This window comes from Coptis chinensis, chromosome 1 (genome assembly GCF_015680905.1).
Source record: "Coptis chinensis isolate HL-2020 chromosome 1, ASM1568090v1, whole genome shotgun sequence".
NCBI lineage: Eukaryota > Viridiplantae > Streptophyta > Magnoliopsida > Ranunculales > Ranunculaceae > Coptis > Coptis chinensis.
This window is the reverse complement of record NC_141456.1, coordinates 86,289,807-86,315,023: the sequence shown is the minus strand read 5'-3', so window position 1 is coordinate 86,315,023 and position 25,217 is coordinate 86,289,807. Positions and strand designations below refer to the sequence as shown.

Genomic DNA, 25,217 nt, shown 5'->3' with positions numbered 1-25,217 from the left:
AGGGTGAAATGGACTTGCAAAGTGTTTGAGCAAATGGGGTTGTTGCCATATTATTTTTAAAAGTTGGTTGGGTTCATCATTTTGGCGGATGACAAGTAACACTTTTGGCAGTTGCATGGTTAATTTGTTTTTGCCGTATATTGCTTTGTGCAGCAAACACAAGGTATTCTTTATTAAAAGGCGAAGGAATAGTTCCCTCTGTGTTCATTGGGCAGTTGCATGGTTTATTTGCTTTGGTTTTTATAAGTCCCCATTTCAGGAAAGACAAAGACGATAGTAAGAGTGCTGAATTGGATAATGTTTTCACCCTATATTCTCAGGTATGAAATAGGATACCATGTTGGTGTTTATGCTGAAAATAGTATTGAGTATGAGGAGGAGCCAAAAAGTTTGCTAGGCTACTCGCCAGATACTTACTTTTCAATCCATGTTGGTAATGAATATGGAACACCACATGTTAGAAGCTCCTTGCACTTTGAGAACATCACTGATTCGATATGCTGATATGCTGATCTTTTCAATTCTCCTACAAAGGTTATTTTTCTTTCAGTTTTCGTTTTCATGCTACCTTTTTCATATTTATTTCTAAAAGTTTTATTGTAGAGATTCTTTACTTGTAATAACAATCTTTTTTTGTTCAGTCCGCTCTCTTGGCTCTAGCTACCCATGCATCCGATTCAAGTGAAGCTTATCGATTAAGAAATCTTGCATCTCCTGCTGGGAAGGTTTGCATTTTGATACTTGACAACCAATTGGTGAGATAGTTTACTTTTACACATTGAAGCTAACTTACCGTTCTTTGTGCGGGATGAATATGTACATTGGATAGTTGCAAGTCAGAGAAGTCTCCTTGAGGTCATGGATGAGTTTCCATCAAAGAAAGTCTCCTCTTGGAGTTTTCTTTTCTGTTATAGCTCCTCGGTTGCAACCAAGATACTATTCGATCTCATCATCATCAAGGTGAATAAGCTACTCCTTATATCTTCTGTGCCAATAATTAATAGTGTGATGACGGAAAAAAATCCAGCAGAATGAAATGTAATGTTTTCCGAAGGTCTTCGGCATCATTATAACTGCATAAGATGGTGTCGTCAATATTGAATCTCTATGACACCTATAACTAACACACCTATAACCTGATAAAGATGTTTTGATGCCTAGGGGAAAGTTTTATCATGAGAACTTGGGAAAGAGTGGGTGGAATATATGGAAGCAAAAGGTGAGAACCATGTGTTCTTTCTCTCAAATCCTACTGGTGATAACGTTGTCTATTTTCATAAATGCATAAGAATGGGCGAGTATTCAATCTCCTCTTCAATATAATGTAATTTCTATCAAGTGAAAAGTTGCACTTGATTGCCTAGCTAGAAATAAATACATTATATTGTTCTGTTCCAATTGTTTTTCGACTGTCAACATTAGGTTTATGTTAACATGTAAGGTTAACATTAAGGTTAATGTAAGGTTAATGTTAGCATGTGTATGTGATTGTTGGTTCTTTGCATGAGAAACTCTCTACAGTCAAGTCTTTGTTATAAGTTTAGGGATCTTAGTAGCTTTTATTAACACGTTCCATCATTTTGAAGTTATGAAGAAGTCTTGTATCACATGGGATTTAAAGCAGTATGTGTAAAAGATAATGAACTACCCGTTGGTGGGCGCAAGGTTTACTCGGTATTTATTTGCGCCTGTTTCATATTATAGCGTACTGCTTACGCATATAGTATGACACACTCAAAGCTGAAACAAATGGTTCTAAATTGCAAATCAAGAGGAGTAATTTGTTAGATGAACATAATTTATTAATTCTCGTATGTATGACCAATATTCTCTGGTAGCCCCTTTGAGAGCTATACTTTTCCATTAGTGATGGTCACCAAGTTCTAAACACTTATCAAGCTTCTTAATCTTTTGGGGGAATAGAGCCGCTTGGAAAATGGAAAATGTCTTTGGGACAATCTCAATTGTGATGAAGATCTTTCCATTTGTTTCATTGTAAATCAATGTTGTTATTTTCGTGTCGAATAATGTACTATTGTTTGAAAGTTTGGTACATCGAAGTTTTCTATGTGACGGGAATGTTTTGTTTTTTTTAGAAAAAATGTTGCTGCAATTTTTTTTTTCATTAATTGTGGCTTAACTTTGCCTGCTACTATTTAACTCTTTTCATGGCAACACACATATTATGAATGAGACCTTCATGGTCTCTTTTTGTGTTTTTTAATGTCTCTATTTCATTTTTCTTTTTCTTGTGCGTATTTTTGGAGTTCTGCAGGTTTACGACAGGAGTCAATATTCAAGAAACACAGGTAGGCTATGCCCAAATACAAAAACCAAAAACATACATTTAGCCTTATTTAGCTTTAGCTCCTCTTATATTTTTGTCAACGTCAAACTCTATATGATTTTTTCTTCGTGATCTAACCGCAGCTAAAAATAATTTCATTGTTTTTGAATGTTGACTTTAGCTTGGTGTTGATATGTTTTGTTGCTTAAAAAGGTACCTTTGCGCCAAAGGCGCTCATATCTGTGCCGTACGGCACGGGCAAACCCTAGTAACAAACAAAGAACCCTCTAGAATTACTAAAAACATTGATTCAACAAATGGGCGAATCAAGTAATCTAGGGTTTGATAATAATGAGATGTTAAGAGATAGTTAAATCCGAAACACAGTTAAACATTATATTAAACAGAGAGAAATACTGCAAATAATAATTTTCTTGATCACAGAGAGAGAGACGTAGCAGTTGTGTTTACAGTGAACAAATACACTTGTTTCTGTATGTTCAAGCTGAAGAAATTCGCTCGTGTAAATTTGTGATTAGTTTTTCATAATTGAAATAAGCTAGATAAAAGTTAAATCGACAGTAAACTAAGCCTTCAAAATCGACAACATAAAAGGACGAGTCGCCAGTCTTTATGTTTCCTCAAATGCGCACCCTTTGTTCTAGGCATTTTAATAGGACTGCCACTCCAAACTCTGTTCAATCTGCATATATAGTTGCATTTGCAAACTCATTAGAACAAATTTTCCATTGCTCCTCAATTTTAAGGAAAATAATAGATTGAGATAAAATGATTTAATCTAACTTACGCAGGAAAGGCAAATGAGCCTGCGCTGGATTCATGTGATATTGCTTGATAATCTTCATTCTCGTCATATTGATAATCTTCATTTTCTTCATATGGTTCTTCTTCTTCACCACCCTAGAAAAGACACAATAATAAAGTTCCTAGTTCCTTAATCTGTTTGTTATCATATTCTGTTTGAACTAATTAAATTGTGATTGATCTCACTATTGCCCAACGAAAATAGAACCAAACCTTTCCATGATAAGATTCCCTCTTACTTGTTGCTTCAAGATCAATTCCATCTTCTTTGAAGTTGTCTAGGTTCTCTTCATCATATCGAACCTGTTTGAACAAATAATAAAAATAATTCTATTACTCAATTGCTACAAAATAGGATGCTAGTGTAACTTATGAAAATGAGTCCACGCTAACTTTCTGCATTGTCCGTGTGCCGAGGGAATCAGATAATATTTGCGACTTCCTATCTTTGACAACGTAAAAGGAATCGTTACTTTCGAAACAGAAGCTAATGTAGCCCTCACTGGTCATGGAAGATCGATGAGAACCTGATTTATTTTGAGGTGGTTCACTGTCTACAGAAAGAGTTATTTGATGCTTTTTCGACATTGTTTGAGGGTTGTATGTAAAAACATTGTTATAAAAGAGTTTTTGAATTTAAAAAGGAAAAGAGACATAAAATGAGTTACAAATTTAGCCTGGATTATATTTTCCCAGTATCGTAGCTAGAAATTTTGAACGTTTGAAAAGATTTTGGTGATTCCCCAAAATCCGCCGATTACCAAAACCGAAAAAAATTGATTGATCTCGATTACTAAAAAACAGAAAGGATGATTTGATATAATATATCTCGCCTCTGTCACGTGCGCTCTCTCTCTCTCTAAAACCTCTTTAAAACCCCACCTTTCTTCTCATCTTCCCTACTTCAAAGCCACAAAATAATGCCTCGCACGAAAACCCTGAATGTTCCATTTCCTTCTTCTCCTGAAGAACAGCAACAAAATGATGTTGTTGATGATGGCTCTGAAGAAGAAGAAGAACAAGTACTTGAGACAGAGGAGGAGGAAGAAGGAGATGGTACAAACGTAGAAAACGAACAAGCACAGGAAGAAGAAGTTGATGAGAATAGAGAAGGAGAAGTAGGAGATTATGAAAGTGCAGAAGAAGGAGATGAGGACGATGAGACCATGAAGAACTCACCCTCAAAACCCCAATCAGCAGAAGAAGAGTCGGGAGACGAGGATGAAAGTGAAGAAAATAAACAGGAAGGAGATGCAAATGATACAAGGTCTGAACCAGAACATCATTATGCTAATGTCGCCAATAATAAGCCGTCGTGTGTCCTTGCCATTGCAGCGCCTCCAACCGAGTCTGCTATGGATGTTACTGCCAAGAAACGCCCCTTAGAGACCACTGATGACGACTTTGAGATGCAAATGAATCAGAAGACTAAGAAAAAGGAAGAAGAAAACACTGGGAAGAAAAATGGAAATGATGGTCAGGTTAGTAAGTTTCAGAAAAAGTTTAGTGATGAAGATGAGATTGTAATTTTAAAAGGTTTGATTGCCAAGGGACATAATTGGTCTACAAATCTAACTGGGTTTACTGATTTCATTAAGGATTCACTTGGTATGGTTAATGTTAGTAAGGACCAGATGTGCAGTAAGGTTCGAAGGTTGAAGGACAAGTACCGGAATAATGCAAAAAGAGTCAGGCCCGGCAAAGATCTGCTTTTCTCGAATACCCATGATCGGGATTTGTATCAGCTCTCAAAACAAATATGGGGTAAAGATGTTGGTGTTGCCATCAACAATGTTGGGAGAAATTTAGCTTCTGGAAATGTTGCTACAAAGAGTAAGAGTCAGAGAAATGGAAATAGTGTTGCTCCTGCAACGGTGGAACCAAAATCAGAAGATGATCGGACTAACTCAATGTACACTTACTTGAATGTATCTCTGCAGTCTCAAGATAATTTAACTATGCTTCCCCAGGTTCTTAGAGAGACGGTTTCGAAGAATGGATGGGATTTTATTGGAAGTTCAAATGCTAAGAAGTTGGATCAGAGGTGGAAAAATATGGTGATTGCGGAATCTAAGAATTATTTAGAGCGCCTCGAGTTGGTTCGTGACCAGGCAAAGTTGATGTTAGAGGTGCTCAAGTCATCTAATCTTTAGGTTCTTGACTAGGTTTTTGACATCTAGAATCCTGCTCACCATGCTATTCGGCAAAGGAGGTTTGCCAATTTTGTATCTTCATTGTCCGTAGTTTTTGTTGGATTTTTCACTTATGCATTATGAAAAATTAGCTTTTGCGATGTTGATCTATGTAGTCATGTTATATTTGGGATCTCTTGATTGTTTGGTGTTGGGATATCTTGCTTGCTGTTTGCGTGACTATTGATGCAATTATTTCTAGTTTTGTGATCCTATAGCTTTTATTAGGCATCTCATCTCGTGACAAGATTGATATTTTTCCTCATGTTCATATATTGATGTACTGTGGATATCTTTTTACTTATTGGTTGTTTTCATTGAGTTTTAGTCTTTATATGGTTCTTGACGCCCATATTTCTTATGACCAACATTGACAATACCAATATCAGCTTGATGTATTAGGCATATAAGGGATAACAAAAACTTTAAACAGAAACCTAAACTAAAGAGGGATGTTCTAGTTCACTTTTAATTATGAAAACCTTCATCCCCTGGGGTAAAACGCAAGTTACATGATCATTCTGTGTCTGAAATTTGACAAAATCAACAATTGGATTTCTCTCTCAACTGAGGCAATATCGAGCTCTGATACTATTTAAAGACAGCTGTGGCAGTTATTCCATATTCATGATTCAGAAGAAGCTAAATTAAGATTGCTTCTGAGTGTCTAGCCATGTTTTTCACACTAATTGTATAGCCAGATGGTTTCTTCCAAACCTTTAGCGGATTTCATATTGGATATTGGCCAGTTAGGCTTCAAGGTCTTGGGATCAATTCTCACATTCAGCTTCAACTGGATTTGTGTGTGTGTGTGTGTGTGTGTGGGGGTGGGTGGGGAGGAGGTTAATAATTTGCTAAAAGTAGGATGAGTTCAATTAACATGAGTTCTTCATGGTAATATGCGATACATATGGTTCAGCTTCTTATCAGTAAGGACATTTTCATCAATTATTTTTTGTTGGTGAACCATTGAAACTGAAAGGTAGCTAGTTTTTATATATCTGTGTACATTCATTTTCATGTTTCTGTCTGTCCCAATGGAGGCATTAGCTGGTAATAAGTTGGTTTGAAACTTTGAATGTAATTTCTCAGTACCTTAGAGACTCATACTGATGAAAGGTATGCCAGAATTTGCTGCCCCATGTGTTGATAAATTAGAATGATACTACTTAGTAGGATCATAGTTCTCTAATTAAGTTGGAGTTACTTTAATCGTATTTCTGCAGTTAATCTCAGTTTAGGGGCTGGGTGGACTATCTTCTGATATAAACCATGTTAAGACTTGTTAGATCCTTCAATTCCATATTTTTAACACCGTTGCCTTCCTCTTTAAGACCAGATGATAGTTCTCAAATTCAAAGTAGGATATCTCTTCTGCAGGTTGTTTTAACCCTGATTTACTCTTGACTTTCTCTAAATAAAACTAGGATATCGTTTAGGTTGTTTTATCCCTGACTTACTCTGTAATGATGTATGCACGCTATATGCACCATGGTGTGGTGTGGTGGTGCCTATATGATTTGTGAGTGTTGTTGTTGATTTAAAGAAAGATTCTGCAGCTTATTGAGGGTAAACTTTGTCTAAGATATATTACAGGTGCTCTTCTCTTATCTTAATATCTGGAATGAAGTTTCAAACTTAAAGATCCTTCGAGCAACCATGTTTCAGATTTAAACTCTTCTGAACATAACCACTGCTCGTGTTATTTGTTTCAAGATGTTAATTATGTGCTTTTAAATGGCCAAATGCAACTGAGTAATATGTATTCCTCTACAATGCACAAAGTGCAACAACAAACATGTGATTATCTAGCTGAGTTTTGGTAATCTATGTACTATACATAGAAAGCCAAAAGATGCAGTGATACCAAGCATAAACACGAAGCTTGCAAGGGTTTGGGCGTGAACTGATTTATTTATCTTGCTCGCTCTCACATATTAACACAGCACCTCTGCCTTCTTTGACATACGGCTAAGAGCAACTGCATGAAGAGATCGTATGTATGCAGCTTTCCCAATCTTAATTTTCTTGCTCACTCAACATCTTGGAAACTCAATCAAGTGTAAATGATAGTGGATAGAATTCTTAAATCAGGTGAAGTGGAAAGCTCTCCCTCTCTCTTTGACTACTCGCACTTATGCCTTTTCTTTTAAAGTTTTCTACTTGAATTTTTTAGATTTTGTTGTTTGTTTATTTATTTAATTTTAAATTACTTATTTACTTATTATTATTATTTTCCGTTCCACAGTCAGATCTTTGTGTAGTACATAAAAACTGATGAAGCCTTGATTCAAAATAGTCGGCCTGTTTATTCAATGGAGTGAAGAAATAGTTTCTTTTTCACTTGTTTGGCCGGATGTCAATAGTGGTGAGCTGATATGCCATTCTGTACATCATGGTACTACCTATTCATTAATTCTATTTCAGAATTTGAAATGATTATTTGCATGTTCTGAGCCATTGTAATATACATCCGTAAATTATTGCCACTTAAATGTTTCCTGAAGTGGATTTGATTGGTTTAGTGGGAGTTCTGTTCTGATCACACTGAAAATTCTCACAATGGGAGTTCTGTTCTGATCAGATTTAGGACATGGTCGACTTGAGGATTTGATAAGAATGATGAAAAAAAGAAACAATTCTTCTCTGTTTTGCTACTAGAGGGTTTTTCAAGTTTGTCTTGTTACTGAAGTTTCTTTTCTCTCTCTGGGAAATTAATGTATATATCTTCTTGCGATTTTTTTAGATATACATATTGGCAATTTGGGATGAATATATATAGATTTAGCGAGTTAAGATTGCGATATGAAGTGAGAGATCTGATCGAGCTGTGAGTCAAGGGAAAGAATTAAGCATATAAGGCTGATTTTGCGAATGATCTATAGTCTGGGTAAATCTTCTAGATATTCTAAAAAGGTAAGAATATTCACTTCTAGATCTATGCTATTGTTTGGTCGATTTTGATTGCTAGGAGCTGTTACCATATTCTACATGTTCGAAAGAAATTTTGATTATGTATTTGTTGTGAAATTACATGTCTGATTTGTGTGAACTAACACAGTGATTGGTTCAGTAACCAATAGTTAAATAGAAAATTATGAGCTCATTGTTTGGATCAGTAGCCAAATAGAATATATGAAATTTGAGAGTGGAGTAAACAGTTTTTTTTTAAAACATAGGCACAACAACCAGACATCTGGAAGATATGCCTCGAGTTGCTTTGATCCTGTATCAATTTGCATAACTAAGGAATCAAATACAGGCATACTTTGCTGTCAGAAGTGCTTTCAAATACTAAACATATTGATTAATTGATGTATCTAAGAAACACGTAGATTATCGGCTCTAATCACTTGGAACTGAACACCACATGTTAGAGACCAGAAATTTTTAGATTGGGACACAGCTAAAATTGAAGTTGCAACTTGCAACCACATATGGCGTAAGGACTAAGGAATGATTTTGTTTGTGCATGAAAGCTTTCAAGAATCACCTTAGCAAATAAGCTTCATTCCAGTTGAGTACAAGGGCGTGAAGGAGGTAGCTTCTTGTCTCACTTGACGTAGAATACCAGCACCAAAGACGTTGGTCAACTGTTATCATCTTATTTTGATCTGGAAATGTGATTGTTTCTAGCATTCTGTAAACCCAAATCACTGGATAAGTGGATATGGCATTGACTCCCGAAGCTTGGAACCATCACTCCTTCCTCTGAGTTTTGGCCATACCTGTTGTTTTTTTGGTCGGCACCATACCTATTGTCAAATACACTCACATTGTGATCGGCTTTTATCTGTTAGGATATTATTTTCTGGAGTTATCTTTCGATTAATTACCTATTGAATATTTGAATCCTGTGTTTGAAACAGATTTGGATTTCGTTTAAGATTTTTAAACTACTTTTTTGTTTTTTTAAATATATCAATGATGGTTCGAGGACAATGTTTCTGAATTCTTGCCTGATGGTTAACCATTGAATGCAACTACGGCCATTCTTTGCCCGCTATGAGAGAAGCTTTGTTGAGCCAAACCGATAGTGTTGCATCAAATGCAAGGTACTTTTTCCTATTATTCTATTTTCACTTTGAGGTACATTTATCACTGTAAGCTGCTTAATGTTTAGAGCTGATAGCATTTACTAAACCAACATTGTGCCATACTTGGATGCCGTTTCAGCATCTGGAGTTGCTAAAGAAGCTCGACAAGTTAATTTTCACAGTAAAAGAATAGATAAGGTGCATATGGAAGTGCATACCACTATATAGAGAAAACATCTTTAAGAATCTTCTAAATCTATTGCAACTGCACTATCCCTTCATTTCTTCTAGCCCCCAGCCTTTCTAATAGTTAAAGTTATGCTGTAATCACTGCTTAAAATAGGTATTATGCTATCATCTAACTCTTAATTGTTATTTGGGTGTTCTAGGTTCAGCATCCTCACAGTGTCCATCTAATTTGTGTGAACTATGAAACAGCAGATATCCATGCTCTATTTGGCTTCCGAAATGTAATTAGTGCATGGTTTGTCTCGCACTACCTTTCGGTTTTCGAATAGCAACCTTGGCGTTTAGTTTGTTGTTTGCCTACAGCGTCAATTCGAAGGTTGGGGATGTGGGCTTGGCATCAAATAATTCAATTGTTTATCTAGCTTCCGCTAGCAACCATTTCTAAAAATAGAACTAAAAACAATTATACGTATGCGTGTCAGTATCAACTAATAATCATGTTGAAGAGATTGAGAGCCCTCAAGGACCTAAAGCAATAATGCTAGGTTGTTACTATGGATTTGTTATGTTTAGTAGATTGCTGCATCCTTTTCTTTTCGCGCCTGCATTAGCGCTAAGGTTTTGCATATGATCTATTGGTCATAATGTTGTTGCAATTTTCTTTTTGCAGGTCAGACCCTACAGAAATGATAGTGTTGAAGGAATGACGGCAATAGCTAGAAGTGTCATAACATTTGGCATTAATTTTGGTTCCACTGATTACTGCTTTGCTGATTTTGAGTGATTGGCTTTCCAGTCCTTTTGACAGGCAATTGAGTACAAGTAGATAGAATGGGTTGAGCATTATGTAAAGAAGCAACTGGTATTTAGCCAAGAGGGTTGTTATTAGAATGCAGTATAAGATGATAATACGTGTTTTGTGCTCATTGAAAGCCCAGATTGTTCAACAGTATAAATCAGAATTGATGAAATTGCTCAGGTTTCTTGATGGACACGCACTGTGTTGTTTGACAGCTCATTGCACTAACTAGTCAGTGTTGAGAATCGGGCTGATAGCCATAAGCGAAGGATTGCACTAACTAGTCAGCGTTGAGAATCGGGCTGATATCATAAGGGCATCTCCAATGGGGGGTGTAAAATTACATCTCCACCTAGGCTCCACGTAGGTGCCATTAGGATTTTACACCTCTAATTGTATAGTATTGTATAGTTTATAAATATCCACACTTTATACTCTCCAATGGAAAAGTGTAAAAAAAACTAGATTTTAAACTCGGACGTCACTCCAAGTGACGTCCCTCTTTAATTTGAAGTGACGTCCGAGTTAAAAAATTACTTTAGAATTAGAAAGGGACGTTATTCCAAGTGACGTTCGAAAATTATTTCACTCAGACGTCAGTTCGAGTGTTGCCCGAGTTTTTTATTAACTAATAGCGAGAGAGGGAATTCTCCACCCTCTTTATTAGCTAATACACTATTACCTACGGTATAGCACTCCCATTGGAGGGAGTTTTTTGATATTTGGAGTGTAAAATTTCCACTCTATACGGTTTACACCCCCCATTAGAGATGCCCTAAGCGAAGGACTTAAATCTGGCGTGGCACTGGGAGAAGAATGCAGTTGATATTACATTACAAAGGGCTGCAGATTAAGCATATTTATAGGGAGGCAAAATACCAGCTCCACTATTTTGAACTTTTTTAGTAGTTAGTTAGTTTTTTTTTTTTTTTTTTTTTTTTTTTTTTTTAAATGATTGACAAGCCTGTTTTAAATGAGATCAGTAACTCTTTGATGCTGACTGGTTCGAGTCCCAGACTTCTGGTATCATCACCCAAAGGTTTTACCGCCTTTGTGAGAGGGAGCGAATCCTTCTTTGAAATTCACTTAACAACGTCGTGTAAATGAGGATACTGGAAATGTAATATTTACTTTTGTTAGGCTATATGCATGTGTTTGTTATGTGTACATCTTCCATGGTCTTGATGTTAGGAGAGGATTGGTCAGTTTGAAACTTATCCAGGTGCTTCGCCAATCAAAGTGTTCTCAAATCATCAATAATCCACGTTTTGTAGAACGTGCATGGAAAAACTTATGTGTTGACATTCATAGTCCTTTTTAAGGCAATAATGAACTTACATTAAAATTGCTTTACTCCTATATCTTACTATCTGCATAAAAATTTACATTAAAACAAAAAATTCCCATATTGATTGTTTAATAAAATTTAAAACGATTAAGTGGTAAAAAAGGCAAGTCATGCACTCATGCGGTTTTTGTTAGGTTCTCACAGACTTTCTTTATATGTATTTTTATCTTATATTCAAAATTTTACATACTTCCTAGAACTCTGCAAGGCATAACAACATTCCACCATAATATTTGAGAGTTTAGGATTTAGTATAGATACAGAATCACACCCTCCACAATATTTGATATTTTGAGTAGGTATGGTTTTCCCGGTTTTTAATTTTTAGTACATTTGCACCGAATTGAGGCCCAATCCCAAAAAATTTAGTATGGCTAAGTGGCTAACTGTAGCACTAAATTGCTAAAGTTACATCCCCCCTAAGAGTGTGATCACTGAAGTCCCTTGATTGTTAGCTTAAAGGAAATTAAAATAACAGACTTTCTTTCACTTTAGACCCAATAAAACGAATCGTGGAAGTAAGATAAACATAGCTCCCATGCGATGAGTTGTAGAAAACAGTTAATTTACAAGTATACAACCCTACATATTTACATCAGTAGATTTACAATTATATTACATCTTTTATCGTAAGTTTACACTTCCATGGTCATACGAACATCAAACCCCAATACACCCCCTCCAAGAAAAGTCTACAGACTCTTGCCCACTGGCCGCATCCCTTTTCTGTTAAGAGCAAAGAAAAATACAAAAATACATACAACACAGTAGGAACAAGTATGGTACAGTGGTACGCCTAACCACAAAAAGATGAAAGGCCAAACCAGTAAACCATTTTGTCAGCTAGGCTGAGAACCAGGGGCACAAAAACACGAGCAACTTTTGGTAGGGTTGGATAGGTCAAAGTGCCAAGGACGAACCAGTTGACGCTCAGTAGCGCAACTGTATCAGATGCAGGCCTGTTCTCTATGGTGTAAAAGAACTGAACCACGCTTCTCAAAGACATGCCGACGACAATGAAGAGTGCTACCACAAGTGGCATGCAAGCATCTTGAGCCTGCCAGATGATAATACCTACCAAAAGAGAAAGAGTTGTGCTGAAAAAGCTTTGTGAGAGAGCTACACCCCAGCGTTTGTCGAGCGCCTCATCCCTTGGTAAACTTCTAGGGATGATCCCTGGGGAAATTGGGTGGAGAACTCCACTTCCTGTTTTCAACAGACCATGAGGTTGTGAATTACTTTCCCCTTCCTTTCTATGCATAAGGAGGTCTTGGAAGACGTCCTCACTTCTCAATGATGAAGTATCATATTCAGTTACAAAGAGATCATTCTTGTTATCGTCAATGACATTTTCACAGATATACTCATCCTTCAGATGCTGCAACTGCACATGAATGCACCATTTAAAAAGCATTCAAATTTGAAAGCATGATAAACAAAAGATCTACAATGAATACTGAAAGAGTCATAGGCCGTTTCTAACATTTCCCAAAGTGATGTATGTGTCATTCTCAAAATTACAACTTACAAGAGAATTAGAGTGAAGATATATAAAGATTAATGACGGTCTAACCGGCCACCGACATGATTAGGCACTGAAAAATAAAGTATAAAAGGCATCCCCTGGTGACTTGGTTGATCAATACAGCTCCCATGTATTTAATGTACACTTGTGCATACAACTAATGCATTTGTTAATCACCATAAAAAAAAAATGCATTTGTTAATAATCAGAAAGTAAGCAGTAGTTTGATCTATCCAAGCTGTAATATTTTGGGTCAGTCAAATTATATATTAGTTATCGTCTAGAAGAAGAGAGGCCTTAATTGGCCTTGTTTCGCACATCCATATATAAGAACAAAACTAACATCCTAAAAGCACTAGATTTGTCGCAGTCCTTAAATTCCCTTTGAACTCTAACAAGGCCAATTTGGAAAAAACCTATAAGCACTTGATATCACCCGCATGATGTCAACTGTGCATAAAAGCCATGGCCCTCAAACCATTAGACCCATAGGCAATTTGAAGGAACGCTTGTGGAAGAGAGACAGATAGAGTTCAATATTTTATTACTTACTTAAAGATTACAAATAATGTTGCTTCCTATAAACTTTCTTACATAAACATCATCATCATCATTGCGGCCACATGAATTCTCATTTTCCTGTCTTTTCTATTGCAAACCATATGACTTGTTATTTATTTTTAAAAGAAAGTCATGGCTAATCACCTCATCCCACTTTAATTTAAATCTACCTCTTTGTCACTACCTTTATTCACTGGTGCATCAAAAGGTCTCTGTTGTACATGTCGATACCATCTAAGTCTGCACCTCTAACTTTCTCACAAATAGACGCCACCCTAACTTTTCTCATGCACTTTCATTAGTACCTCGATCTTTTCTAGTTATTCCGATATCCATCTTAGCATTCTCATGTCGGCAACATGTAAGCGTTATTCTTGTTTCTTCTTTATCCCGCAACACTCGGCACCATACAATGTATCAACTATCAAGTCTAACAACCGTTCTCTAAAATTTGCCTTTTAGCTTATTTTTTATTCTCTTAATGCATAATTCACCACTCGCTTGTCTCCATTTCGACTCTTGTTCCAAATCCACTAACTATATCAATATCCCTCCATTCTCTTGAATTACCGATCCCAAATAGCGAAGAGGTTCATTTGAGTAATCCTCTGGTTTTGGAGTGAGATCATCACATTATTATCCGTAGTTGTCTCTTTACTAAAATTACATTTCATATACTCAGGTTTGGTCCAACTGATTTCTAAACATTTTGCTTATAGTGTGTTTCTCCAAATTTCTAGTTTTAGTTGTATGTTTTCTTCATACGTGTTCACTGAAATAATATCATCAGTGAACAACATGCAACATGGGATTTCTCCTTGAAGCTCTTTTGTTATTTCATCCATAACAACCGCAAAAAGGTAAGGGCTTAGAGCATCCCAAATTGTTAGGTTATATATGACTTTCCACCTAGGCAAGTCATAACAAATTATAATCCAATAAATCACCATAAAAAACCACAGCCCAAGCAGTAAAAGTTGGGTTTTGGTCACTTTTACCAATTATGTGGCAAGTCACGTGGGTAAGTCACATGCCATACAGCTGGTCTTTACCGCATGGTGTCCTAGAACCTACCAACAGTCATATTTTAAACGTCTATATTTCTTTCAAGAGCCATAAAATTATATCATAAAAGGTCACCATGCGGCAAAGCTATGATGCACGGATACGGGTAAAGATATGGCGACACCGACACGGAGTACGATACGGCGGTACAGCATATGAGTATGGCTAATTAATATGAATATTTTAAAATGTGTATTCTACAAAATTATGTGTTATGTGCTAATTGAATAAGTCTGGGTTTAGTTGCTAATAAGTAGGAAAGAACTAGTCTTCTCCTGGATAGTAGGAGATAGTAGCAAGTAGGTTGAGTAAGTAGTTGTAACTCTTTCCTATTTTCTTGGTAGAGTCTGTTGTAATCAAACACCTATATAAGGTGTAGTGAATATGGAATAAGACATGACTTATCACGTATCTTAATTGTTCAACTCTTGAGTTGTACTGAGGTAAAAGGTTCCTCTATAAGCCTTCTATCATTTTTCTACCATCCTATCTCTTAATTCATCATAGGTTCTAGCAAACAAAAGAGGAACACTCCTCAGTATATACCAGCTTGGTATCAGAGCCTTGGAATGGAGACAAGAGTGGAGAGCATGGAAACGCAAATGAAGTCTATCACTGATTTGTTAGAGAAACTCCACACTCAAGTACAACAAATAGCACTAGCTCACTCCAACACCGATGATGCTGAAACTTCCGCTAACAAAATTCAAAATGGTGGAGATAAAATGTTGGAACGTGGTTCACAACACACCACTTCAAGCAGTTCCATTGTGCCAAAACAAGTGAAGATTGATTTTCCTCGCTTCAATGGAGAAGGAGATCCAATAGTTTGGTTGTGCAGGGTGGGAAAATTCTTTGAACTTCATCATACGCCACTTGCTGATCGTGTTCCCTTAGCCTCATTCCATCTTGAGGGTGATGCCCAAGTATGGTCCCAGTTGTTGCAAGAAGAGATGGGTAATGTCTCTTGGGAAGACTTTAAGGAAGGAATCGGTTCTCGATATTCTCCGAACAAGTTTATGGATTTCTTTGGACAACTTACCAAGTTGCAGCAAATAGGAACCGTACAAGAGTATCAAGCAAGTTTTGAGAGACTACTAGCCAAGGCAGGCTCTTTACCACAAGAACGACAGGTGAGTTGTTTTGTTAGTGGTTTACGGGATTCTATTCGAACTGATGTACAAGCCAACAGACCCTCCACTCTCTTTATAGCTATTGGGTTGGCTCGCCTTTATGAAGCCAGAGATATCTCTCACCAAAAGCCGCCTCCAGCAACTTCAAAAGTCAGCTCTGAAGTTCGCAGTGCTGTCACCACTAATTCATCCGCAACACCAATTAAAAGGTTGACTGTTGAGGAAATGAATGACAGGAGAAGAAAGGGGCTTTGCTTTCGCTGTAACGAGAAATTTGTTCCCGGTCACCGCTGCAAGAAATTGTTCTCAATTCAGGTCAGCCAAGACGATAGCGATGATGATGTGGAAATGGAAATGGATGGGGGTACCGATGATCCACCTCCAGAAATATCATTACATGCGATTGCGGGAACTCGTGCACCTGATACAATGCGAGTTAGGGGAAGGTTGGGACACAAACCAGTCACGGTTCTCATCGATTCAGGAAGTACACACAATTTTGTGTGTGCACGAATGGCAAAGAAAGCGGCATTGCAACCAACTTCATCTACCAAACTCGAAGTGATGGTAGCTTCAGGTGAAAGGTTAAGTAGTTCGGGTAAGTGTGCTCACACTCAACTGAATCTACAGGGTGTTCTGATATTTGTTGATTTTTATATGATTCCACTGGAAAGTTATGATGTTGTCTTAGGTACTCAGTGGTTAAGTACTCTAGGACCTATTGAATGGGATTTCTCTAAACTTAGAATGAAGTTTAAGGTAGAAGGTAAGGAAGTGGCACTACAGGGCTTATCTGTTCCAGAAAACAAAGTTGTTGGTAACCTTCAATTTATACAAGCTGTGAGGAAGAGCAGGGGAGGCATGCTACACTTGTATTCCTTAAGGGTGTCTCAAACAAATGCTATTAATTCTTGTGTACCCTCACAAGTGGAGAAGCTTCTACATCGATATAAAGGGGTGTTGGTAGCACCTACTAGCCTTCCTCCTCGACGTCTGCAGGATCACAAAATTCCATTGTTGCCCAGTCAAGGACCAGTCTCGGTGAAGCCATATCGCTATCCTCATTTTCAGAAAACTGAAATCGAAAAGATGGTGGCAGAACTGTTATCTTCTGGTGTGATTCGACCAAGCAATAGTCCTTATTCTTCTCCTGTTATCTTAGTGAAGAAACATGACGGTTCATGGCGACTGTGTGTTGATTACCGAGCTTTGAATAGTATTACAATCAAGGACAAGTTTCCAATTCCAGTGATCGATGAGCTGTTGGACGAACTGAATGGCGCAAAATTCTTTACAAAGTTAGATCTTCGTTCCGGTTATTATCAAATTCGTGTCCATCCTCACGACATAGAGAAAACGGCTTTCCGAACACATCATGGTCACTATGAATTCTTGGTCATGCCTTTCGGTCTCACCAATGCACCTTCATCTTTTCAGGCGCTTATGAACGAGGTATTCAAGGATTATCTAAGAAAGTTTGTTCTGGTTTTCTTTGATGACATTCTCATTTACAGCAAAACATGGGCTGAACATATGCATCATTTAGAAATTGTCTTTTCTATTTTAGAATCTAATCAATTGTATCTTAAGCAAGAAAAATGTCAGTTTGGCCAAAACAAGGTGCAATACCTTGGCCATGTAATTTCAGACACAGGTGTTGCTGTTGATCCCGACAAAATTGAAGTGATGATAAGCTGGCCCAAACCGAAAACATTGAAAGCATTGAGAGGTTTCTTGGGGTTGACAGGCTATTACCGAAAGTTTATCCAAAGCTTCGGCAAGATAGCTGCTCCACTCACTAAAATGTTGAAGAAGGATTCATTTGTTTGGACACATGAAGCTGAAAGATCATTTGAGCAGTTGAAAGAAGCTATGACGAAAGCTTCCGTATTAGCTTTACCTGATTTCTCAAAGCAATTTACCGTTGAATGTGATGCTAGTGGCTCGGGTGTGGGAGCTGTCCTAATGCAAGAAAGGCCTATCGCTTTTTACAGTCATGCATTACGGGGAAGGAACTTGTTGTTGTCCACTTATGAAAAGGAGATGCTAGCCTTAGTGTTGGCCGTGCAAAAATGGCGTCCGTACTTACTAGGACGGCAATTCTTGGTGCGGACTGATCATCACAGTTTGAAGTACTTGTGGAATCAAAAAATTACTACTACAGCACAACAAAGGTGGCTCTATAAGTTGATGGGATTTGACTTTGTTATTGAGTACAAAAAGGGTAAGGAGAACATTGTCGCTGACGTTCTTTCAAGGAAAGAATCCATCCAGCCTGTTGAACATGAAAAGGGGGAGCTTGCAATCATTAGCCAGCCGATTCCTGATTGGGTGGAGGCTATCAAGGAAGAGGTGCAACACAATCTAGACTTGCAACGTGTGATTCAGCGTATAAATGATGGTGAAGCAGTAGGACCATGGTCGTTCAAAGACAGTAATTTTTTTCAAGGAAAGAATTTATCTAGCAGAAGGTTCTTCTCTAATCAAAGCTATTATGGGCCAATTTCACAATAGCACTCATGAAGGCTATCAGAAAACTCTTCAAAGAATCAGAGAAAACTTCTATTGGACAAGAATGCGAAGACGAATTCGCGAATTTGTTGCTGCTTGTGATGTGTGTCAAAGGCATAAATCCGAACATCTGGCGCCTTCGGGTTTGTTACAGCCACTTCCAATTCCTAACAAGGTATGGGAAGATATTTCTATGGACTTTATTGATGGTCTTCCTATATCCAAGGGCAAAACTACAATTTTTGTGATTGTCGATAGGCTCTCTAAATATGCACATTTCATTCCATTATCACACCCTTATACAGACATCGGAGTAGCGAAAATCTTCTTTGATAATATCTTCCGATTGCATAGCATGCCAAGGACAATTGTCTGTGATCGAGATCCGACTTTCGCAAGCATTTTTTGGTCAGAGTTATTCAAAGTGAACAGTACCAACTTCAACTACAGCTCAGCTTACCATCCTCAAACCGACGGTCAAAGTGAAGTTGTAAATCGCACTGTGGAGATGTATTTGCGTTGTTTCACCAGTTCGCAGCCTAAGGACTGGTTTAAATGGTTAGCATGGGCTGAATATTGCTACAACACCAGTTGGCATTCAGCTATTAAAACAACTCCTTTTCAAGTTGTTTATGGTCGGCCACCTCCTACCTTGCTGTCCTATATTCCAGGTTTAGCTAAAGTTGAAGCTGTGGAAAAAGAATTGATGGACCGTGATCAGATTCTTAAAGACTTAACGACCAATATTAAGGACGCAATCAAGAATGAAGAAGATATATGATCGCCACCATACAGAGAGAGAATTCACAGAAGGAGATTGGGTTTATTTGAGGCTTCAACCTTATCGTCAAATATCTCTTTCGATGAGAAAAAACTTTAAGTTATCTCCTAAGTTTTATGAGCCATTTCAAGTTCTTAAGAAAATAGGTGTCGTAGCCTATAAATTGGCCTTGCCAAAGGATTCTCGCATTCATCCAGTATTTCATGTCTCTTTGTTGAAGAAACAGGTTGGTGACAAGATTCAAGTTCAGACTGAGTTGCCCATTACAAGAGATGACGATGAATCGCTGTATCCTAGGCCTCAAGCCATTCTTGATCGTCGACTACGAAAAAGGAAAGAGCAAGTTCTTATTCATTGGCAAGGGTTATCACCAGCAGAAGCAACATGGGAGGATCTGGAATTGATGAAGGTCCAATTTCCAGAACATGGCCTTGGAGACAAGGCCCTTTTTTAAGGGGGGAGGAATTGTTACGTGCTAATTGAATAAGTCTGGGTTTAGTTGCTAATAAGTAGGAAAGAACTAGTCTTCTCCTGGATAGTAGGAGATAGTAGCAAGTAGGTTGAGTAAGTAGTTGTAACTCTTTCCTATTTTCTTGGTAGAGTCCATTGTAATCAAACACCTATATAAGGTGTAGTGAATATGGAATAAGACATGACTTATCACGTATCTTAATTGTTCAACTCTTGAGTTGCACTGAGGTAAAAGGTTCCTCTATAAGCCTTCTATCATTTTTCTACCATCCTATCTCTTAATTCATCATAGGTTCTAGCAAACAAAAGAGGAACACTCCTCAGTATATACCATTATGTTAGTAGTTCTTCGAATAAAGTTAGTCAGGAACATGTGAAAAACTAGTATAACACGTGTCAAAGTCAATACAGCTTAAAGCCTCAAGAACAATTTACATTTCAATGGAGAGTAGAACTATCGGATCAGGTCTATTTAGGGGATTCCAGTACCCTAGAAGTATCAAGTACCCGTATCGGTATCGTACCCGACCGATACGGGTGCAATGACATTTTAGGAGTATCTGTGCATCACAGCGGCAAAGGACTTGCCTCATGGTTGCTAAAACTAAAACGAAGTCATCGGTTATTTTTCTGGCCAAATTTAGCCATATATCAAAATGACAAATAACATAGATTTTCAGCATTAGACACAACCATTGGGGCACACCTATAAAATGGTTGTGTTAATGACATTTGACACAACCATTAGGGATGCTCTTAGCATTCGCATACATATCGGAGATAACTTTTATTATCAGCAAGGTGTTTGTTTTCTTTGTAATGCCACCAAATTATATATCTAGGCACTTTATCATAAATTTTTTCTAATTCTATTAATATCATGTGCATATTACACGATAAAGATTACATATAATGTTATAACCTAAGTTACATTGACACAGATACAAAGTGTCTAACACGGCGAAATATCAAAAATTGAAATATATCACATTCAATGTGACACATAAATACGCATCAGACACGGAGTATTTTTAAATACAATATGGCATGTCCATGTAACATAGGTTACAAAACAGTCATGTTGCTGCCTTGAAGCACATAAGCGTTCTTGTCAATAGGTTTCTATGTTCTAATTACGCAATAATACTTTTAAATGAAGGGGTCCCCATGACCTGAATTTTTTATGTTTTATGATGTAAACCCTAATATTTTCCTATATAAAGATGTGTGACTGTGTGAGAGAAGGCTGAAATATATCAAAGTCATACTCTCTTTTCTCCCCAAACTTTCTTCTTCATTAGTAATATATACTGGAGTCAATTTTAAATTTCAAATAAGAATAAGTTTTGAAAAATAGGTGGAAACCATACACAACAGAGCCATCAACACAAAAACACTCCAAGAACGTGGAAGACTAGTTACAACACTAGGATGTAGCAAGAAATGTTAAATGATCAACACATTTTCCCTATCCCACTCCCAGTCAAACTCAATCGTAGAGAAGATGTTAGAATGGTTGAATGCCTCCAACACATTTTTACGTGCTTTAAACACATGAGTCCAGTGCAACATGGTAGATCGATTAACATGAACACATGTATTAAATCGGTCATTTAGTATCTAAGTTGGGTAAAGCTAGAATAAAAGCAGTTTGGCAATCCAATGCAAGAACTAATGTGTTAAAATAGTATCTGAAGGGCTACATAATTGTCTATCCTTGTTTTAAGCAATGTAGAGACAACACAAATTTTGTCCTTCGTTACCCTAAGTACACAAAACAACCAATAGGAAGGAGTCCACATCAATTCAAACAAAAAGGTGAACCCATAGGAAAGAAACCTTAACAAGCCCAACCAATAGTAATATTCGTTGTTTGTCGTAAAATAAAAATTACATAACACGTTACAAAACTTGAATGGTGATGAATAGAAGGCTGATTTTTGTGAGGCTGATCTACTCATTCAGGCATTTATAAACTAGATAGATGGCTTATGTTAAGATGTATGCTTACTCCCACATGGGATAATTGGAGCCTTGCATTACAGTATACAGTTCCTGACAATGACAGATGATATAAGCCTACAACTCTATGCAAACATCATATCACGAAAATAGTCTGAATCCTATACTCCAACAATGAACAAACATTGGTACACATGAGAGTTGATCAAGTGGGTACATTTTGGGTGTCTAGAAAGGGTTACAAAATAAGCAATATACAGGTAAGCATACATACAATATATATGTAGTGCAAACGTGCTTTTTGTTTTACCTCATTTTCAAGATGATCAATTTTGGCCATGGCTTCGTCATGCTCCTCCTCAAGCTCCGAAATTATTGATCCCAGGATCTTACAATCTTTAGTAGCTCTCTCCAGCTGTTCACCCAATTGTTTCTTATCCCATGCAAGATCCTCCAACTCTACTTGCATCTCATGTAGATGCATTACTAGCTGCATAATGTCGACACAAAGTTTGTATCAATAATGTGACAGGACTCAGGAGTGAATGGCATAGCAAATGCTAATTGAGTATACTACAAGCTTAATTACAACTTCTAATTATTCTTCCTCGCCCATTTTCCCAATTCTAAATCCTATCTTTGTTTAATAGATTTGCTAACGGGGGGAGCCAAGTGGAACTTATTTCTTTAGGGTGCACAGTTTCCCATCCTCAACTTTCAACATTGTATAGTAGATACCGCAGGAAAATCGTCCACGAGTTTGCTTTTTCTTCTCTTTCCTACCATTCTTTCTCTACTTAACCAGGCCGGACCCAAATTTGATAAAGATGTCGAGTTCAAAGTTTTCAACTACACTAGCCGGAGTCAATTTTGAGGTCTAGCTCAGCCCTTTCAAGTTCAGGTTGTCCAGTAAAAGTTTAGCACAGAAAAAAAGAGGAAATTATATAATTTTTATAGGAAGTGAGCTGGCGGATTTCTCTTCTCTTTAAATGTACCTAATTGATCCACAGTATGGCTAACTCACCTTACTGAAAATCTCTACAAGAAGAAAGGAGTTTTAACTGCCTAAGAACGGCACATAATTACAAATATGAAAAATAGCAAATCAAAATTATATTCTTCACTAATATATCCCCTACATCGAAAAGCCAAAAGGGAGAAATTTACTTTGAAGTGTGTGTACTGCAGTTTCAGCTGCCTATCAAACGCTAAGGCTCCCTGTCTCCTCTGTGTATTTATACCCCACTTACAACCATGATGTTAAAATAGAAGTAAATAAATAGTAGTAAATAGTAGACTGTTCTTTATTTCGCAATTACCCATGTGAATCTGTTGTAGATTCGAGTCCTTCTTTCTCTATTCTCCGAAGAGTTCTGAAACTTGTAAAGCAGTCAATAATAAAAAATTTGTTAGCCATTAGAAGAAGTCTACGCTTCAATTTTTCACCTCTCAGTTTTTGGTACCTTTTTTTTTTTTTTCTTTCTTTCTATCTCCTTTGATCGGATAGTCTGTGCCTTTTCATAATTTCAGTGTTTAGGAAAATGACGTATGTCAGGCAATGTCAATGGTTATCTAAACCTTTCTCTTCAGGACATAGTATGAAAGAGTGGTTTGCGTTGAATAGATAACTTCAAGAAGCTGGGGAATAAACTGCATAGCTGTATAATAATTAAATTGAAGTAGATTATCTCAGAGAAGTTTGTAGATTAACAAAATGAAGTGGTCACGTTTGAAAATTTGATGTTAGATAAAGAATGAGTTGCATCCTCCTCAACCTCAAGTAGCGTGTTGAGGAACAATCAAACATTTATATAATACATAACAATCAAGATTTGATGGCACATATATTAAAACAGTAAAAGAGAAGTGATGCAAATTGACACGAGTAGAAAGCAATAAAGCAATGGAGGGGAAGAGAAACTGACCAGCCTCTCTCTTTGTAGTGCAGTCAAAATTCGCATGGGTAGAGTTACAAAAGCAAGTATCCAAACCATAACCTTCCAGCATATATCCAAATTAAAGTTGATGATTGCTCCCACAAGGTGCAGCCAAATATGAGTAACGAGACAAATGGTTCTCACACCATACATGGAAGCAACTCTCAAGAGTGAGAAAGGTTGTATAACCAAGAACAAGGTGTTGGTCATTATCTCTAGAAACAAGCCCATCAGGTCCATCACAACACAATAGTATGGTATCTTTCCTCCCAAGCTCCGGGTTCAGCTACTAGATTAAATATCTACGAATTTGCATACTAGAGTTCAAGCTAAAACCTCCCAGCTTTCCATATCCTATATACACAAAAGTTAAAAGTGATATCCTAAGTTGGGTATATATAGTTATGATATAACGCAGGTATGTAAGTGTAACTTCAACGACAAATAAGGGTGCTCTGAAAATTGTATATATAGCGGGAAGTAATACGCTACATAAACCAAGATTCTTTTTTCAAGTGTTGGAGAAGTTAAAATCATTGGAAGAGCAAAGGTGGCAGAATATCTTTTATGGAAAAAAAATTAGGCTGCTGTACTTTATTTTTATTTTTCTAAAAAAAATAATTGGGAGAGCTGACATGGCACATAAACCCTAGATAAATAGCAGTAAAAATAGGCAAACAGGTCACATCAGAGAGAGAGAGAGAGACCTGAAATGGATTGAGAAATGGACTTTCAGCTTTCTTGTCCCTCTCTAGTCTTTTTCTTCTTATCCCTACGAGACAGTAGTCGAAATCCGGGATATTATATGTTTATCTGCCGATATTTTAGTCATGATTACCTTTGAAATCTCATAACTCGGGCAGAGGTCTTACCAAGCCCAACCCGACTTTCACTACTCGGGCATTTCCAAACCCAATGAGGCAACTCTGACAATTTCATACTTTGGTTGGTGAGAAACTACCAACACTATTCAATGCAAAAGTGAGTTTAAAAACCGGGCCGAATCTAAAATCCTGAAAACGCAAAATATCAACGATAGATAATTTTATTTTAAAAAAATGGGACGGAATACTCTGTACAGTTATTAGAAAGTCGCAAATGTCGAAAATGCATGAAATATAGACGATAACTCAAAAACTTGCCGGCCAAATCCGCAACTCAGAGTCACTTGCATTGAGAATGCCTTAAGAGCATGCTTTCTACTGTCTAGGATCCATAGTATTTCTCATTTTTTTTATTGAGTTTTTTATTGCCAAAATAGGTGTAGCAAACTGGCAATGACAACTAGCACAGTAGCGACCCCATTGCTGAGGCTGCAATCCATAATACTAAACTTATCAATTAGACCATAATCAGTGCCGCCTTTTTCGTGCTGTAAAAAGGCACGAAATCATGGCAATAAGGAAATTCTGAATTTGGTATTGATGCTGACGTGTAAAATAAAAAACAGTTTCCCAATGTTCATTCCACAGTTCACACGAAGTGAAGAAGAATATAATAATCGGAGGTGAGCTGAGTGTTTGGTACATATGGAAAGCAGTAGAATTGGTTATAAGCTAATTTTGTCATTATTTTAAAGTGTTTGACTATATAG

The 25,217-nt window shown here is 37.1% G+C and overlaps 3 protein-coding genes across 9 annotated transcripts; 1 reads left to right on the top strand and 2 right to left on the bottom strand.

Annotated features, from left to right (window-relative positions):
• Positions 1-2,753: 2,753 nt before the first annotated feature.
• Positions 2,754-3,700, bottom strand: LOC147525616 (protein BREAKING OF ASYMMETRY IN THE STOMATAL LINEAGE-like). The gene is made up of 4 exons (XM_086565457.1): positions 3,506-3,700; positions 3,326-3,415; positions 3,096-3,208; positions 2,754-2,990 (listed from the first exon to the last, which is right to left on the bottom strand). Exons 1-4 carry the CDS (start codon positions 3,698-3,700, stop codon positions 2,882-2,884), a joined length of 507 nt encoding a protein of 168 aa, XP_086421583.1. The 3' UTR covers positions 2,754-2,881.
• A 332-nt stretch (positions 3,701-4,032) lies between these two features.
• On the top strand, positions 4,033-5,437 carry LOC147525615 (putative transcription factor At1g61730). The gene has a single exon (XM_086565449.1). It carries the CDS (start codon positions 4,033-4,035, stop codon positions 5,263-5,265), a length of 1,233 nt encoding a protein of 410 aa, XP_086421575.1. The 3' UTR covers positions 5,266-5,437.
• Positions 5,438-12,180: 6,743 nt separating this feature from the next.
• LOC147525614 (coiled-coil protein) lies at positions 12,181-24,478 on the bottom strand. 7 transcript variants are annotated; one of them, XM_086556944.1, is made up of 6 exons: positions 24,331-24,478; positions 23,612-23,977; positions 23,006-23,065; positions 22,854-22,913; positions 21,997-22,176; positions 12,181-13,061 (listed from the first exon to the last, which is right to left on the bottom strand). In XM_086556944.1, exons 2-6 carry the CDS (start codon positions 23,861-23,863, stop codon positions 12,474-12,476), a joined length of 1,140 nt encoding a protein of 379 aa, XP_086413070.1. In that variant the 5' UTR covers positions 23,864-23,977; positions 24,331-24,478; the 3' UTR covers positions 12,181-12,473. The 7 variants fall into 7 exon arrangements, with proteins under 7 accessions (XP_086413070.1, XP_086413087.1, XP_086413061.1 ...); XM_086556961.1 differs by lacking the exon at positions 24,331-24,478 and having other exon boundaries at positions 23,006-23,059; positions 23,612-24,251; XM_086556935.1 differs by lacking the exon at positions 24,331-24,478 and having other exon boundaries at positions 23,612-24,250.
• Between the last annotated feature and the right edge of the window lie 739 nt (positions 24,479-25,217).